At 43.7% G+C, this 16,502-nt stretch overlaps 1 protein-coding gene across 1 annotated transcript; it reads right to left on the bottom strand.

Annotated features, from left to right (window-relative positions):
* Positions 1 to 8,122: 8,122 nt before the first annotated feature.
* srp19 (signal recognition particle 19) lies at positions 8,123 to 16,283 on the bottom strand. The gene is made up of 5 exons (XM_068029843.1): positions 16,183 to 16,283; positions 15,122 to 15,197; positions 14,132 to 14,203; positions 13,922 to 14,030; positions 8,123 to 9,335 (listed from the first exon to the last, which is right to left on the bottom strand). The coding sequence occupies exons 1-5, from the start codon at positions 16,218 to 16,220 to the stop codon at positions 9,202 to 9,204; spliced, it is 429 nt and encodes a 142-aa protein (XP_067885944.1). The 5' UTR covers positions 16,221 to 16,283; the 3' UTR covers positions 8,123 to 9,201.
* Between the last annotated feature and the right edge of the window lie 219 nt (positions 16,284 to 16,502).

Here is a 16,502-nt window from a genome sequence, read left to right as displayed (position 1 = left end):
ATAGATGAAGAGGTTTAGGGAGCCCTTCAATGGTGAGGCCATTAAAATTGGAAATATGCAAGTTGCAAGAATTGGAGGAGTGCAGCGATCTCAAATTCTTGTGGGGACGGAGGAAGTTACAGAGATGAGGAGGGATAAGGCCATTGAGAGATTTCAAAGCGAGGATGAAGATTTTAAAATTGAGGCAATGTTGACTGGATGCCATTGTGGGTCAGAGTTACTTACATAGGATTACATAGTTGGTGCGAGTGAAGATATGGGCAGCAGAGTTCTGGATGAGTATAAGTTTATGTAGGGTGGAAGATTGGGGGGGGACGGGGTGCAGCCAAGAGAACACTGGAATACTCACATCTAGAGGTAACAAAGGCATGAGGGTTTCAGCAGTAGATGAGTTGAGGCGGGGTCAGAATCAGGTGATCTGGAGATGGAAGTAGGCAGTTTTGGTGATGGAGCAGATATGTGGTTGGAAGTTCATCTTGGGGTCAAACATATGGCATGGACTCGATGGGCCAACTGGCTGTCTTCTGTGCTGTAATGACTGATAACATCAAGATTGCAAATGGTCTGGTTCAACTTGAGTCAGGGAGAGGGATGAAAATGGTGATCAGGGAATAGAGTTTGGGCAGGTAGCAAAGACAATGACTTTGGTCTTCCCAATGTTTAACTGAAGGAAATTTCTGCTCATCTAGAACTGGATGTCAGACAAGCAGCGAGACAAATCAGACAATGGAGGGGTCAGGAGAGGTGATGGTGGGATGAGAGTTGGGTGTCATTAGTATACACATGGAATCTGATGTGTTTCAGATTATGTTGCTGAGGGGCAGCATGTAGATGGGAAATAGAAGGGGTGATGTTTGAGCAGAACCTGGTGCAAGTTAGGCTGCATGCAATATTGTTTTCAATTAAGTGATGAAGGGTGGAGAATAGCTAACAAGGAGAGATTTGAAATATTCTTCTCTGGCGGTGACAAAGGTAAAAGTGAGGGTTCAGTAGCAGTCAATGCAAAGGTAGGTGATCTGGGGGAGGAAGTAAGCATTCTTTAGTGGAGCTGGGGGAAGGGAATAGGGATGCATAGGAGGCCAGAATCAAAAGACGAGGGTATGGGAACTGAGCCAAGGGGCTGGATTTTACCAGCCCTCTGTGGAAGCGAATGGGAGGCAGTGGGGAAGTGGGGGTGGGAAACGTGGGGAGTATGTAAAATGACAAGGGAAGGCAGGGGTTAGAGTGCCCATTGTCTGGCCACCATGACATTTTACCAGCAGCAGAGAAAGTGGAGGATGACCCTCCCGCCCAGAGGCCAATTAAGGGCTCTTCTGCCACCACTGGCATTTAACCAGCAGCAGGTGGGGGGGGGTGTGGGATTACTCCTATTTGGGCACTGTGACCCATGGAGGGGTCCTCCCCCAGTAGGAATAGTCACCCCTGTGGCAATGCCCCCCACCCTCACCAACAACCCTCCTCCCCCCCCCCCCCCACTCAACTTCCCCTTGCTGGGGCCTGCTTGACTGTCCCCAGAGCATTTCCAGACCCCACACCTGGTTGAGAGGGTGGCCTGCTCCCCTTCCAGGTGCAGTCCCGTCCCAACAGCAGCCAGCGCTCCCAGTGGTGCTGCTTAGCTTCCAGCTCTCCAATTGGCCAGGAACATCTGGGGCGGGCGCTCATCCTTCAAATGGAAGGGAGCCCTGACAACAATTATTTTACGGACAGCCCAAAAATGCAGCTGCGGGTCCCACTAACAGCCGAAGCAGGGCTGCCCCTCCAGCTTTTGGGCCTGTTGTCTGGGCCCCCACCATGCCAAAATTCCAACCAAGGTTGGCGAAAACTGAAAGTTAGGCAAAGTGAATCCTTAGTGATTTGAATGAGGACTATAAATTTGATCTATTGGTGGGCTAGGGTAAGTTTAGTGTAGAACGGGACAGTTGACTTTATGAAAAGTGGAGGTTAGGAGAGCATCAAGAGGCACATTGCAGGAGCCACAGCGGTCAATGACAAAGGTATGAATAAGGGTTTCAGCAGTATACTGTACATCTGCCAGAAACAGACATACAGTAGGCGTACCAAAGGATGGAAACTTACCAACTGATTATAGGGAAATCAGTCCCAGAAAGTAGCCCATGTTATAGTTTCCATAAACCTGCTAGCTCTGCACCCAAGCAGCTAGTCACTGCCATATATGTGGCAGTTCCACCTAGCGGATGCAGATGGGCAATATATATGCTAGGTACACCCACAGTGCTATTAGGAAGGGAGGTCCAGGGTTTTGACCCAGCAACAGTGAAGGATCGGCGATATAGTTCCAAGTCAGGATGGTGTGTGATTTGGAGGGGAACATGTAGGTGGTGGTATTCCCATGCATTTGCTGCCCTTGTCCTTCGAGGTGGTAGAGGCCGCGGGTTTGGAAGGTGCTGTCTAAGGAGCCTTGGTGCATTGCTGCAGTGCATCTTGTAGATGGTACACACTGCTGCCACTGTGCGTCGGTGGTGGAGGGAGTGAATGTTTGTGGATGGGATGCCAATCAAGCGGGCTTTGTCCTGGATGGTGTCGAGCTTCTTGAGTGTAGTTGGAGCTGCACCCATCCAGGCAAGCGGAGAGTATTCCAGCACACTCCTGACTTATGCCTTGAAGCTGGTGGACAGGCTTTGGGGAGTCAGGAGGTGAGTAACTTGCCACAGGATTCCTAGCCTCTGACCTGCTCTTGTAGCCATGGTATTTATATGGCTACTCCAGTTCAGTTTCTGGTCAATGGTAGCCCCTAGGATGTTGATAGTGGGGGATTCAGTGATGGTAATGCCATTGAATATCAAGGGGAGATGGTTGGATTCGCTCTTGTTGAATATGGTCATTGCCTGGACTTGTGTGGCGTGAATGTTAATTGCCACTTATCAGCCCAAGCCTGGATATTGTCCAGGTCTTGCCGCATTTCTACACGGACTGCTTCAGTAGCTGAGGGGTCGTGAATGATGCTGAACATTGTGCAATAATCAGTGAACATCTCCACTTCTGACTTTGTGATTGAAGGAAGGTTATTGATGAAGCAGCTGAAGATGGTTGAGCCTAGGACACTACCCTGAGGAACACCTGCAGTGATGTCCTGGAGCTCAAATGATTGACCTCCAACAACCACGACCATCTTCCTTTGCGTTAGATATGACTCCAAATCCAGTTTTGCTAGTGCTCCTTGATGCCATACTCGGTCAAATGCTGCCTTGATGTCAAGGGCAGTCACTCAAACCTCACGTCTTGAGTTCAGCTCTTTTGTCCATGTTTGAACCAACGCTGTGATGAGGTCAGGAGCTGAGTGGCCCTGGTGGAACCCAAACTGAGCATCACTGAACAGGTTATTGTTCAGCAAGTGCTGCTTGATGGCACTGTTGATGACACCTTCCCTCACTTTACTGATGATTGAGAGTAGACTGATGGGGCAGTAATTGGCCGGGATGGACTTGTCCTGCTATTTGTGTGTAGGATGGACCTGAGCAATTTTCCATATTGCAGGGTAGATGCCAGTGTTGTAGCTATACTGGAACAGCTTGGCTAGGGGCGCAACAAGTTCTGGAGCACAGGTCTTCAGTACTGTTGCCAGAATATTGTCAGGGCCCATAGCCTTTGCAGTATCCATTGTCCTCAGTCGTTTCTTGATATCACGCGGAGTGAATCAAATTGGCTGATGTCTGACATCTGTGATGCTGGGGACTTCAGGAGGAGGCCGAGATGGATCATCAACTAGGCACTTCTGGCTGAAGATTGTTGCAAATGCTTCAGCCTTATCTTTTGCACTGATATGCTGGGCTCCCCCATCATTGAAGATGGGGATATTTGTGGAGCCACCTCCTCCAATTAGTTGTTTAATTGTCCACCAACATTCACGGCTGGATGTGGCAGGTCTGCAGAGCTTAGATCTGATCCATTGGTTATGGGATCACTTAGCTCTTGTCTATCGCATGCTGCTTACGCAGTCTGACATGCAAGTAGTCCTCTGTTGTAGCTTCACCAGGGTGACACCTCATTTTTTAGGTATGCCTGGTGCTGTTCTGGCATGCCCTCCTGTACTCTTCATTGAACCAGGGTTGGTCACCTGGCTTGATGGTAATGGTAGAGTGGGGGATATGCCAGGCCATGAGGTTATAGATTGTGGTTGAATACAATTCTGCTGCTGCTGATGGCCCACAGGGCCTCATGGATGCCCAGTTTTGCATTACTACATCTGTTCGAAACCTATCCCATTTAGCACAGTGAGAGTGCCACACAACACAATGAACGGTATCCTCAATGTGAAGGCGGGACTTAGTCTCTCCTACCAATACTGTCATGGGCAGATGCATCATGGGCAGGCAGATTGGTGAGGACGAGGTCAAGTATGTTTTGCCCTCTTGTTGGTTCCCTCACCACCTGCTGCAGACCCAGTCTAGCAGCTATGTCCTTAAGGACTCGGCCAGCTCGGTCAGTAGTGGTGCTACCGAGCCACGCTTGGTGATGGACATTGAAGTCCCCCACCCAGAATACATTCTGCGCCCTTGCCACCCTCAGTGCTTCCTCCAATTGGTGTGGGAAAGTGGTCGGTGATAATCAGCAGGTTTCCTTGCCCATGTTGGACCTGATGCCATGAGACTTCATGGGGTCTGGAGTCGATGTTGAGGCCTCCCAGGGCAACTCCCTCCCGACTGTATACCACTGTGCCACCACCGCTGCTGGGTCTGTCCTGTTGGTGGGACAGGCCATACCCTCAAATGGTGATGACAGTCTCTGGGACATTGCTTATAAGGTATGATTCCGTGAGTATGACTATGTCAGGCTGTTGCTTGACTAGTCTGTGGGACAGCTCTCCCAACTTTGGCACAAGCCCCCAGATGTTAGTAAGGAGAACTTTGCAGGGTCGACAGGGCTGGGTTTGCCGTTGTCGTTTCCGGCGCCTAGGTCAATGCCGGTTTCATTCCTTTTTATTGACTGCGTAGCGGTTGTTACACAACTGAGTGGCTTGCTAGGCCATTTCAGAGGGCATGTAAGAGTCAACCACATTGCTGTGGGTCTGGAGTCACATGTAGGTCAGACCAGGTAAGGACAGCAGATTTCCTTCCCTAAAGCACATTAGTGAACCAGATGGGTTTTTACAACAATCGACAATGGTTTCATGACCATCATTAGACTAGCTGTTAATTCCAGATTTATTAAATTCAAATTCCACCCTCTGCTGTGGTGGGATTCGAACCCATGTACCCTGAGTAATATCCTGGGTCTCTAGTCCCGTGACAATGCCACTATGCCACCACCTCTCCTAAAACCCTGGGAATTCCAAAAGTGCTGGCTTGTAAGGAACTAGCAGATCTCACAGTCCTCGTCTGTCATTACACTACCTGATGTAGGAACACAGGTTTTAGGCCCTCTGGGTTTTTTTTGGAAAACCAGAAAATTGTAGCCCAAGCAGCTATTTAACAGGAGAGGGATGTAGGGGTACTGCTGGATAGTTCACTAAAACTAACAGTAAGGAAAAGCTGAGGATTCTTCATCAGTGATAGAGAGTTCCAGCAGATGGAGTCTCTGCAAGGCACTGGTATTGCCACACCTGATGTATTGTGCACAATAATTCCAGTCACCAGTACATCAAGGATATCCAGGCAGTGCAGAAAACTGCACCCAAGAGGAAGAACAAAGAACAGTACAGCACAGGAACAGGCCATTCGGCCCTCCAAGCCTGCACCGATCTTGATGCCTGCCTAAACTAACACCTTCTGCACTTCCGGGGCCCATATCCCTCTATTCCCTTCCTATTCATATATTTGTCAAGATGCCTCTTAAACGTCGCTATCGTATCTGCTTCCACCACCTCCCCCGGCAGCAAGTTCCAGGCACTCACCACCCTCTGTGTAAAGAACTTGACTCGCACATCCCCTCTAAACTTTGCCCCTCTCACCTTAAACCTATGTCCCCTAGCAACTGACTCTTCCACCCTGGGAAAAAGCTTCTGACTATCCACTCTGTCCATGCCACTCATAACTTTGTAAACCTCTATCATGTTGCCCCTCCACCTCCGTCGTTCCAGTGAAAACAATCCGAGTTTATCCAACCTCTCCTCATAGCTAATGCCCTCCAGACCAGGCAACATCCTGGTAAACCTCTTCTGTACCCTCTCCAAAGCCTCCACGTCCTTCTGGTACTGTGGCGACCAAAATTGTACGCAATATTCTAAGTGTGGCCTAATTAAAATTCTGTACAGCTGCAGCATGACTTGCCAATTTTTATACTCCATGCCCCGCCCGATGAAGGCAAGCATACCGTATGCCTTCTTGACTACCTTATCCACCTGCATTGCCACTTTCAGTGACCTGTGGACCTGTACGCCCAGATCTCTCTGCCTGTCAATACTCCTAAGGGTTCTGCCATTTACTGTATACTTCCCACCTGCATTAGACCTTCCAAAATGCATTACCTCACATTTGTCCAGATTAAACTCCATCTGCCACTTCTCCGCCCAAGTCTCCAACCGATCTGTATCCTGCTGTATCCTCTGACAATCCTCATCACTATCCGCAACTCCACCAACCTTTGTGTCGTCCGCAAACTTACTAATCAGACCAGCTACATTTTCCTCCAAATCATTTATATATACTACAAACAGCAAAGGTCCCAGCACTGATCCCTCCATTCAGAAAAGCACCCTTCCACTGCTACCCTCTGTCTTCTATGACTGAGCCAGTTCTGTATCCATCTTGCCAGCTCCCCTCTGATTCCATGTGACTTCACCTTTTGCACCAGTCTGCCATGAGGGACCTTGTCAAAGGCTTTATTGAAGTCCATATAGATAACATCCACTGCCCTTCCTTCATCAATCATCTTTGTCACTTCCTCAAAAAACTATCAAATTAGTGAGACACGACCTCCCCTTCACAAAACCATGCAGCCACTTGCTAATAAGTTCGTTTGTTTCCAAATGGGAGTAAATCCTGTCCCGAAGAATCCTCTCTAATAATTTCCCTACCACTGACGTAAGGCTCACCAGCCTATAATTTCCTGGATTATCCTTGCTACCCTTCTTAAACAAAGGAACATTGGCTATTCTCCAGTCCTCTGGGACCTCACCTGTAGCCAATGAGGATGCAAAGATTTCTGTCAAGGCCCCAGCAATTTCTTCCCTTGCCTCCCTCAGTATTCTGGGGTAGATCCCATCAGGCCCTGGGGACTTAGCTACCTTAATGCTTTGCAAGACACCCAACACCTCCTCCTTTTTGATAATGAGATGACTGAGACTATCTACACTCCCTTCCCTCGGCTCATCATCCACCAAGTCCTTCTCTTTGGTGAATACTGATGCAAAGTACTCATTTAGTACCTCGCCCGTTTCCTCTGGTTCCACACGTAGATTCCCTTCTCTGTCCTTGAGTGGGCCAACCCTTTCCCTCGTTACCCTCTTGCTCTTTATATACTTATAAAAAGCCTTGGGATTTTCCTTAATCCTGTTTGCCAATGACTTTTCATGACCCCTTTTAGCCCTCCTGACTCCTTGCTTAAGTTCCTTCCTACTGTCTTGATATTCCTCAAGGGATTCATCTGTTCCTAGCCTTCCAGCCCTTACGAATGCTTCCTTTTTCTTTTTGACTAGACTCACAATATCCCGCGTTATTCAAGGTTCCCGAAACTTGCCAAACTTATCTTTCTTCCTCACAGGAACATGCCGGTCCTGGATTCTAATCAACTGACATTTGAAAAACTCCCACATGTCAGTGCTGAACAGCCTGAGATAGTTTGAAAAGGAGGCGGCTAGGGGAAATTTTCATATTTTCAACATTCTTCAGGGAGTAAATGAACTGAACGCCAATATTATGTTCCAGGTTACCACAAACTTCTGCCTTAGGAATATTAGCTCAGGTTAGAAGCAAGAAGGTTCACAGAATTACAATATGTGGAAGCAGATAGTGTGGAAATATTTGAGGGAATAAGCAATTGAAAGTCGTCATTTTTTGGGACTGGCCTGATGGACAATGTGGCGGTGTAGCTGCCAAGTAAAACGTGCCACAAACTAACAATGTAAAGGATTAGTCTGTATTCCAATCCTGTACTTTCCCATGTACCCAAATGCAAGTTCAATCTTACACATAAACAACAGGTTTTTGAAAATAAGTAACTGCAATTGAAAACAGAACTATTTATTTCACTACAATCAGCTCAACAAAGAACACAAATTTCTAGTTAAGCAAGAAACCTGCCATGCAGCTTTAGCATGCTTTACAGATTAATGACCAACATCAAAATATAGAGATTTATGACACAGCAGTTCATTCAGGCCATCGTGACCATGCTGGCCAAATTTTGCAGCTTCATGTTCTAACAAATTCTTACTTTAAATGTGTCAGTTCTGTCTTTTCAACTAATATTAATTTTCCCCTAAAAATAGGGCTGTCAAATTTGTATTTCAACAATTCTGTTTCCACTTTTCGATCAGTTGAAACCCCCATCTAGTGAACATTGAAAAATATGAAAAGCACTTTAATATTGAAAATGGCTTCGCATTTTTGAAGAGGTACAATTGGACTTTAGATTAGATTAGAGATACAGCACTGAAACAGGCCCTTCGGCCCACCGAGTCTGTGCCGAACATCAACCACCCATTTATACTAATCCTACACTCATCCCATATTCCCAACAAACATCCCCACCTGTCCCTATATTACCCTACCACCTACCTATACTGGTGACAATTTATAATGGCCAATTTACCTATCAACCTGCAAGTCTTTTGGCTTGTGGGAGGAAACCGGAGCACCCGGAGAAAACCCACACAGACACAGGGAGAACTTGCAAACTCCACACAGGCAGTACCAGGAATCGAACCCGGGTCCCTGGAGCTGTGAGGCTGCGGTGCTAACCACTGCGCCACTGTGCCGCACTTGATTTACAACATAACCATTAATCTTGTCCAAAAGATATAGAATGTATGAGTTATATTCATTTATTAAGACACCAACTCCAAATCAGATATGCAGTGAAAGATTGACTATAGGGAGCATTTTTAAAAAAAATTCCTAACTTAATCTAAAGCAACTGTGATATTTGAATTTATTCCCTTATTTAGAATATTAAATTTAAAGGACAAGGTGGTGCCAGTTTTGTCCTACTTTACAGACCAGAAGAAAACAGAATACTCAATGGGTTTACTATATAGGAACGGTTTCAAAATAAATATAATTAAAGCCAGCAACATCAATAGAATCACTTCTTCTTCTTCTTCTTGTTCTTCTTGCCACCTTCCCCTGGCTGTGCATTCTGATCGCCTCCTCCAGCCTTCTGGGTCCTGGTCTTCAGTTTTGGAATCATTTCTGCTACATATAACATGACTGATTTACCTGGATGGGGGTGGGTGGTAGGAAAATAGGAACAGAAAAATAGGATTTTCTTTATAAATTTAGTGATTTTTAAAGAGCTTATCAGTTTGCACTGTTCTATTTTCAGTGCCAATAAGCTCCCTTAGAGATTCAGCATAGAAACTTCTTTCACTAATACTGGAGATAGTCGACTAAAATATTTGTTCAATAGAGTTTTGTGCCCCTGTCCACCTCCAGCATCAGTGTCCCTTTCCTGCCCCAAGCAAGCTAATTGGGAATCGTCTGACTAGTTCCTTCAGTTAGATACATATAGCTTCCCCAGATCTTCCAAAAATCAGAAGTCATCTCAAACAACTGATATTGTTTCTTGATATTACCAACTTTATTCATTTTTCTCCCTAACTTTGGTCTCATCCATTTCCTCAGCCCCATTGCTACTCTCCCTGATTCTGTAACCCACTCTCCCAACTGTTCAACTCCCTGGATCCAATACAGGAGGATAAGCATGGATGGCCACTTGAGAGAAATAAACTTGCAGGGCTACGAGGATACAGCAAAGGAATGGGTCTGACTGTATTGCTCTACAGAGAGCTGGCATGGACTCGATAGGACAAATGGCCTCTTTCTGTTCTGTAATGACTATGAGTGAACTGAAGATTTCATATGGACGTTTGTATGGTGGGCATGCCAATAATAAAAGGAACTAAGTACAAGTATGTGACTGTGTAGTAACTTACTTAATTCAGGCATGGTTAAAGGAAGATGTCAAAGATCAGAAAACATACTTCAGGTCCTGGACTACTGATAGTAGCAATGCCCCAGGAGATCTACTAGTTATTTGTCTTGTCAGTAATTCATTTGAAGAGGAGTTTCACGGAGTTTTGATGAATACATTTTTGGCATAACTTAGCACATTATAGGGTTCTTTTTTATAAAACTAATTAAGTCTATCGATTGTGGAGCTATTTAAAATTTGGAAATTGGTCTCTTTTCAGGACCTAATGCACATTTCCATAATTTTCCATTTTCACGTCTTCCTGCATCTTCAGATTTTTTTTTCCCTCAAAATTCTTACAATGTCTTTCCATTACTTCATGATGTTTATTTAGATCACATTTACTACCTTTGTTCGAAAGCAGTTTACTGGTCATTCAATTCATTAACTTTGTTTCTGTAATTGCATTATTGGTCATTTCTCCCCTCCCCTACAAATTCCCAACTAGGAAATTTGTTTATCTTTCAGCTCTGATGAAGAACTACAACGAAAGTGTTGATCTGCTAACTGCCCCTGGTGTAGTTTTAGAATTTTCTGTTTTAAAGCAATCTTAAAGTCATATTTGCCAAATTTTATATTAAGGTCCTTAAGGTTGATGAAAGTAAACAATGTCAAAATGCGACTGATGCATGAGGCCATTCTATTACGACCCCATCAGTACAACATACTGTCACATGAAATTAATGGACATTGAAGGCAAAGCTTTCTATAATTTGTAAATCCTCTGAACAGAGAATATTTCAACTTTGTATACATGTTCCAGGCCAAGCATCTAAAAAGACACATTTTGTGTTTGCAAATTGAAGTCGGTCTTACTATATCTCTTGGATTGGTGGAAGTCATTGGACAAACCTTCACAATTTACAAAATTGTGCTGTTCCCAATATGGAAGGAGGGTTCTGCTGAGTTATAACACCTGTTTATTAAATGTTTGCCAATTTCTAGACTTGAAAAAACTCAGCAAGTGGAATCATGCAAGGCTGTGGAATGCATTGAATTAGTGATTGACGTAGAAACCATAATAACATTTAAGAATAGGGTAAGTAGGAAGTTGAAGGAAACCAGAATAAAGTGATACAGGGGCACAGTGAATTAGGACTACTGCTCATTTGGAGGATAAACATGAACACAGACCAATTAGATAACATGGCCAATGTCTGTATTGTAATTTTTATGTCTCCAATATCACAAACTGGAGAGAATAAAACACATAAATTGGTGTCACAACAGACAGAGGTTTCCATTTAAACTGACTACAACTCACCATTGCACATGTTATAAGATCATTGCTATATCCTGTCATGCAGGCCCCTATTTGCCAAGAATGAGGCACATTAATTTTGCCACATGGACATTAAACTTCAAATTGTTGCTGGGAAAAGAGGGCCTGTTACAAGGATTTGTCAGGCCCCCTAGCCAAAAAAACATTTTTGCATACTAGCAGACAGTGTTGGAACAAAGGAACCAGTCTCTGCTCCCAACACACAGAACAGACGTGGTCAGACCAGTTTAGTCACACGACTAACTGGCTGTTGCAGAGTTTTGAACTGAGAGTTTTAAAATTGGAGAAACAGTGTGTTTGAAGACAGAAAGCTCCTGGCTCCTGGATTGAGAACATCTCTCTCCTGTCTGCTCTCATCTCATTCCCACCAGCTTTGGAATCCATTGAAAACACAGAAACCCCAAGAGAGAAAAGTCGCCTACAGTGAACAAGGTTTAAGAAGAATACTGGGCCCCAACGAAAAGCAAGAATTGCTTACAAGAACTACCTACAAAAGGACTCTACAGTGAGCTCGAAGCACAGTAACAAGAAACTCTTCAGATATTGCCTCAAACCTCTCTACTATTTTTCTTCTGCTCTTTTCTGTCTCTATTTACATGGGCATATCGCATATGCATGCTATCATAAGGCGCGGCGTGTATCCGTAAGTGTTAACCGAATTAGAGTTTAAGTTTTAATAAATTTCACTTTTCTTCTTTAAACACAAGAAAGCCTGTTTGTGCTCATTTCTTTGCCTAATAATTGGAAAACGGTGAACCAGGATTCACCAAGGGGGAGCTCAAAATACAGTGCGTTTAAAATTAAGTTCTGTTACAGTAAGGCCAGGTGAAGGTTGAAAGAGACACCTTTCTCACTTGGTCATAATAATCCAAATAGGCAGTTACGAGTATGAAAATGTACATTTATTGAACAGAATCTTCACAGTATCCCGTCTGCCTCCTGTACAACTGGATTCAGGAAGTTCATTGGTTCGTGGCCTTTGATGTTTATTCAGCAGATGGCAAAAATCAGTTCTACACACTGCTTGAGTGGCATTTTTAAAATTCGTTCTTGGGATGTGAGCATTGTGAGCAAGGTCAGCATTTGTTGCCCATTCCTAACTGTCCTTGAGAAGGCGGTGGTGAGCAGCCTTCTTGAACCTCTGTTGTACATCTGGTGTAAGTACACCCACAGTATTATTAGGGAGGGAGTTCCAGTTTTTTGACCCAGCAATAGTGAAGAAACGGCAATATAGTTCCAAGTCAAGATGATGCACAACTTGGAGGGGAACTTGCAGGTGGTGGTGCTCCTGTGAGCCTGCTGCCTTTGTCCTTCTAGGTGGTAGAGGTCGCAGGTTTGCTCATTTAAGTGATAAAGGAACTGGACACAATTCCTCTTTGGAGAAATCTCCATTCAAACAGCAAGAAACTATATATAAATCTCTTACAGAACAATCACCATCCAATTATTAAAGAACTGACCATATATCTCCTCCAGAGCAATTTCACTCCAATGATCAAACAACTGATCATAAATCTCATCCAGCAAAATTTCCATCCAAATTTTCACTGGAAACAGTTTCTCCTTACACTATGAAAACTGTTCATGATTTTGAACAACTCTCAAATGTCCTTCTTAACCTTCTCTGCATAAAGGAGAGCCTCAATTTTCCAGTCTCTCCATATGAAGTCCTTCATCTCTGGTTCTATTCTAGCAAGTCTCTTCTGCACCCTCTCCAGGCCTTGACATCCTTCCTAAAGTGTGGTGTCCAGAATTGAACACAATACTCCAGCTTAGGCTTAACCAGCATTTTATAAAGGCGTAGCATAACGTCCTTGCTTTCATATACTATGTCTTAATTAATAAAGTCAAGGATCCCATATGCTTTAACTTCTCAACTTGTCCTGCCACCATCAAATGTTTGTGTATATACACCCCCCAGGTATCTGTTCCGCACTCCCTTTAAAATTGCACCATTTTGTTTATATTGCCACTCCTCATCCTTCCTACCAAATGTATCACTTCATGCTTCTCTTGTCATTTCATCAGTCTATGTCTTCTGAAGTCTGTTACAATGCCCTCATTGTTTAATTACATTTCCAAGTTGCATGTCACCTGTAAACTTTGTAATTATGGCCCCTATATCCACATCCAGGTCATTAATATATATCAAAAAGAGCAGTGATCCCAATATCAACGCCTGGGAACATCACCATATACTTCTATCCAACCTGAAAAATAACTGTCCATCACTACTTTTTGTTTTCAGTCCCTTAGCCAAATTCATATTCATGCTGCCACTGTCGCTTTAATCTCATCGGCTTTACTTTTGCTAACAAGTGTATTATGTGACAATTTGTCAACACTTCAATTCATCTTTATGTTAATGAGACTGATATATTTCTTTTTTTATGAATCACAATGTATTGGGTGGAATTACATTTTTTTTTTTAAAGTAATGCGTACAGGATTATAGACATTGTTCAGTAAAAATAAAAGTCAACTCATGCAACGAGACATGCTGCATAATTAACAGACCCTTGTACATTTTTTGCAGATTCAGTTACTTACGCGTGGGAAACTGTTCCAAACAGAAGGACCCATCTTCATTTTTCAGTTGAACACGTATTCTGCCTCTGAATTGTACATCTCTGTTCCACTCACGTGGGTACAGTTTATTCTGAAAACAGTTTAAAAGGTATATCAATAGGATGTTGGGAAAATGTCAGAAATCTTAAATATTCAACATTCAGCAAAAGTAATATTAAACATAATAAATACCTCTACAGCCACAATCAGTCCTGCTGCTGCACAAACATCTCTAATTTCTCCAAATGTTGGGTTTTCAACAGCCTTTATGGAAAAAAAATTATCAATGACACAACAATTTCCATTTATGTAGCACCTTTTATGAAAAGCATGCACTTAGGCACATCCCAGAATAAGCATATGGAAAACTGATGCCAGGAATGATTAAGCAGAGTGACTAAAAGCTTTGTCAAAGAAAAAAAAACTTGCATTTACCTTTTCACAACTAGCCAACGCCTCAAAGAGATGGAACTTCAACAGAATTTTTAATTTTGGGGAGGGGTAGGGGAAGGGATTTAGGCAGGAAATTCCAGAGGGTTGTACTAGGTAGCACAAGGTTCTGCAACTGATGGTAAAGGCAAGGGAGTGGAGATGTCTAATAACAAAGAGAATTAAGGGAAGAGCTGGGTGTCAGTTGCACACATCTGAAGATGTTGCCGACAAAGGCCAGTATGGAGCCGAGGAAGAGGGAGCAAAGGATACAGTCCTAAGTGATTCCTGGGTTAACAATTCAGGGAGGCAGCAAGACTAATGCTGGAACTGATCAAGTTGCATTGTGAATGCAACCACGCAAGGGCAGTCGCATAGAGCTGGACAATGGAGAAAAGTTGTTAAAAGACTGAAGTCAGTGAATTGAGAAGAATAATCTGAGCAAAGGGAGTTAAACTGAAGACTGAAATCACCCAGGATAAGGAGTTGCTTGATGTAGAGGCTAAAGGAGGAGACTCTGAGGACAGAAGGCAATGAGAGGCTTGAAAAAGCATGAGGGATAGAAAAGGAAAAGATGTTCAAAGAAGGAGAAACAACTGGAGGAGCAGGGAAGAGGCCAAAGTACAACTTGGAGAGACAAGGTCCATGCCACAGCCATTGCTGTTTGGGCTTCATCTTCAGAACAAATTCAGCTATTATCATAGAATGCAATATTGCCAAAAAACAGCTACCAGAAATCTTCCTTACTCTCACCTTTTCTACAGGTATTCTTCTTCCTTCTGCTATAGTTTTTTTGCTGTTTATATATGCTGGATATATGCAAATAAACCTTCAAAGACAAAAAACTTTATTTAGATTTTAACCCTATCAAAACATATTTCCCTGGGTCACAAAAATCATCTGATATTTAAGAGAAATTCACATTATTCTTCATGTAACAGACTGAATTGATGTAACTCCCTCCCCCCACCCACAAACTGATTTAATCATTGGGTATCCTTAAGGTTGATTTTTAACTCATTTCCAATATAAATGTCTGGATTTTTTTGTTTTAAACTATGTAAGTTGATGTTTTACAGTCATAAACGAACTTGTTATTTCAGTGTTTCTGCTAAATAGTAGATTTATTTTATATATAAACCTGTACTCACTCATACACTCGCAACTCTCGGTTTTAAGATGGCCTACAGCAGTGCTGTTTTCCAGTCACTGACTTTTTTCAGATATTAAATACAATAAACAGACATGATTGGAGAACTAATTGGTACAATGATGGAGAGTGTGGCAGTATGGATAGGAAGTAGGTTAAAAGACAAAAGCCACAGTAATGATTATTGGATTTTTTTCAGCTCGGAGGGATGTAAACAGTGATGTCCCCATCCAGTGTGGACATGTTTCTATGTCTCTGATTCCGGGCTCAGAACCTCCAGCTCTGTCCGGCCTCACCTGGTAGTCGCAGCTGAAAGCAGCTTATATACAAGGGACGACCCAAAACGCTGAATGAATTGAAGGGTGTTTTTTGTTCAATGTCTGCACACGAGACGGGAGAAGGCGGCCGGCATTTTACAATGCAACGGTCTGTGCATGGCCATTGGCCCCGTCACTCGGCAACGTAACATCACTTTATGACGACAGAATGGAAGCCAGGAAACCCAAGGTTCCATTATGGAACGTTCCAATAATGCGGGTTCCACAAGCTCAGTTACATATAGATACAAAAAAAAGAGCGGCAGTATGGCACATTCCTCCAGCCGGACTCTTCACCCTATTAAACTTCGTGCCCCATTAGGAGAGCCAGAGCCGCCGTCTGTTACCTCTCTTTATCAGCGTGGGTTTTGTCCATGTACACCATGTTGCCGTACACTCTGCTTGTCACTGAGTCAGCCGACTTCAAACCAGAAGTTCAGTTTCTGTTCTGCGTCTATTGGTCAGAGCTCGTCAGACTACAGATCTTAATGGATATTGGGGCTGTCAATCCCCAAAGCACCACAACTTCCGCTAAACACCAGGTCATGATCTGGTCCAGGAAGATCAGATTCCCCCCTGAAATATCATTTTCAACAAGGGCGAAGGAAGGAAAACGTAACTTGCAGCCTTCAAAATGCTGAAACGTTGTCACTGAGCTCCAAAAAAA

The sequence above is a fragment of the Heterodontus francisci genome, chromosome 4 (assembly GCF_036365525.1).
Source record: "Heterodontus francisci isolate sHetFra1 chromosome 4, sHetFra1.hap1, whole genome shotgun sequence".
Taxonomy (NCBI): Eukaryota; Metazoa; Chordata; class Chondrichthyes; order Heterodontiformes; family Heterodontidae; genus Heterodontus; species Heterodontus francisci.
This window is presented reverse-complemented; position numbering and strand designations above follow the sequence as displayed.

Coding starts and splice junctions, on each gene's coding strand:
- srp19 (XM_068029843.1), bottom strand. CDS start 16,220: ATGGTGTACATGGACAAAACCCACGCTGATAAAGAGAG. Junction 14,031..14,131: donor GACTGATTGTGGCTGTAGAG/GTATTTATTATG, acceptor AACTGTTTTCAG/AATAAACTGTACCCACGTGA. Junction 9,336..13,921: donor TTTGGAACAGTTTCCCACGC/GTAAGTAACTGA, acceptor ACCCCCATCCAG/GTAAATCAGTCATGTTATAT.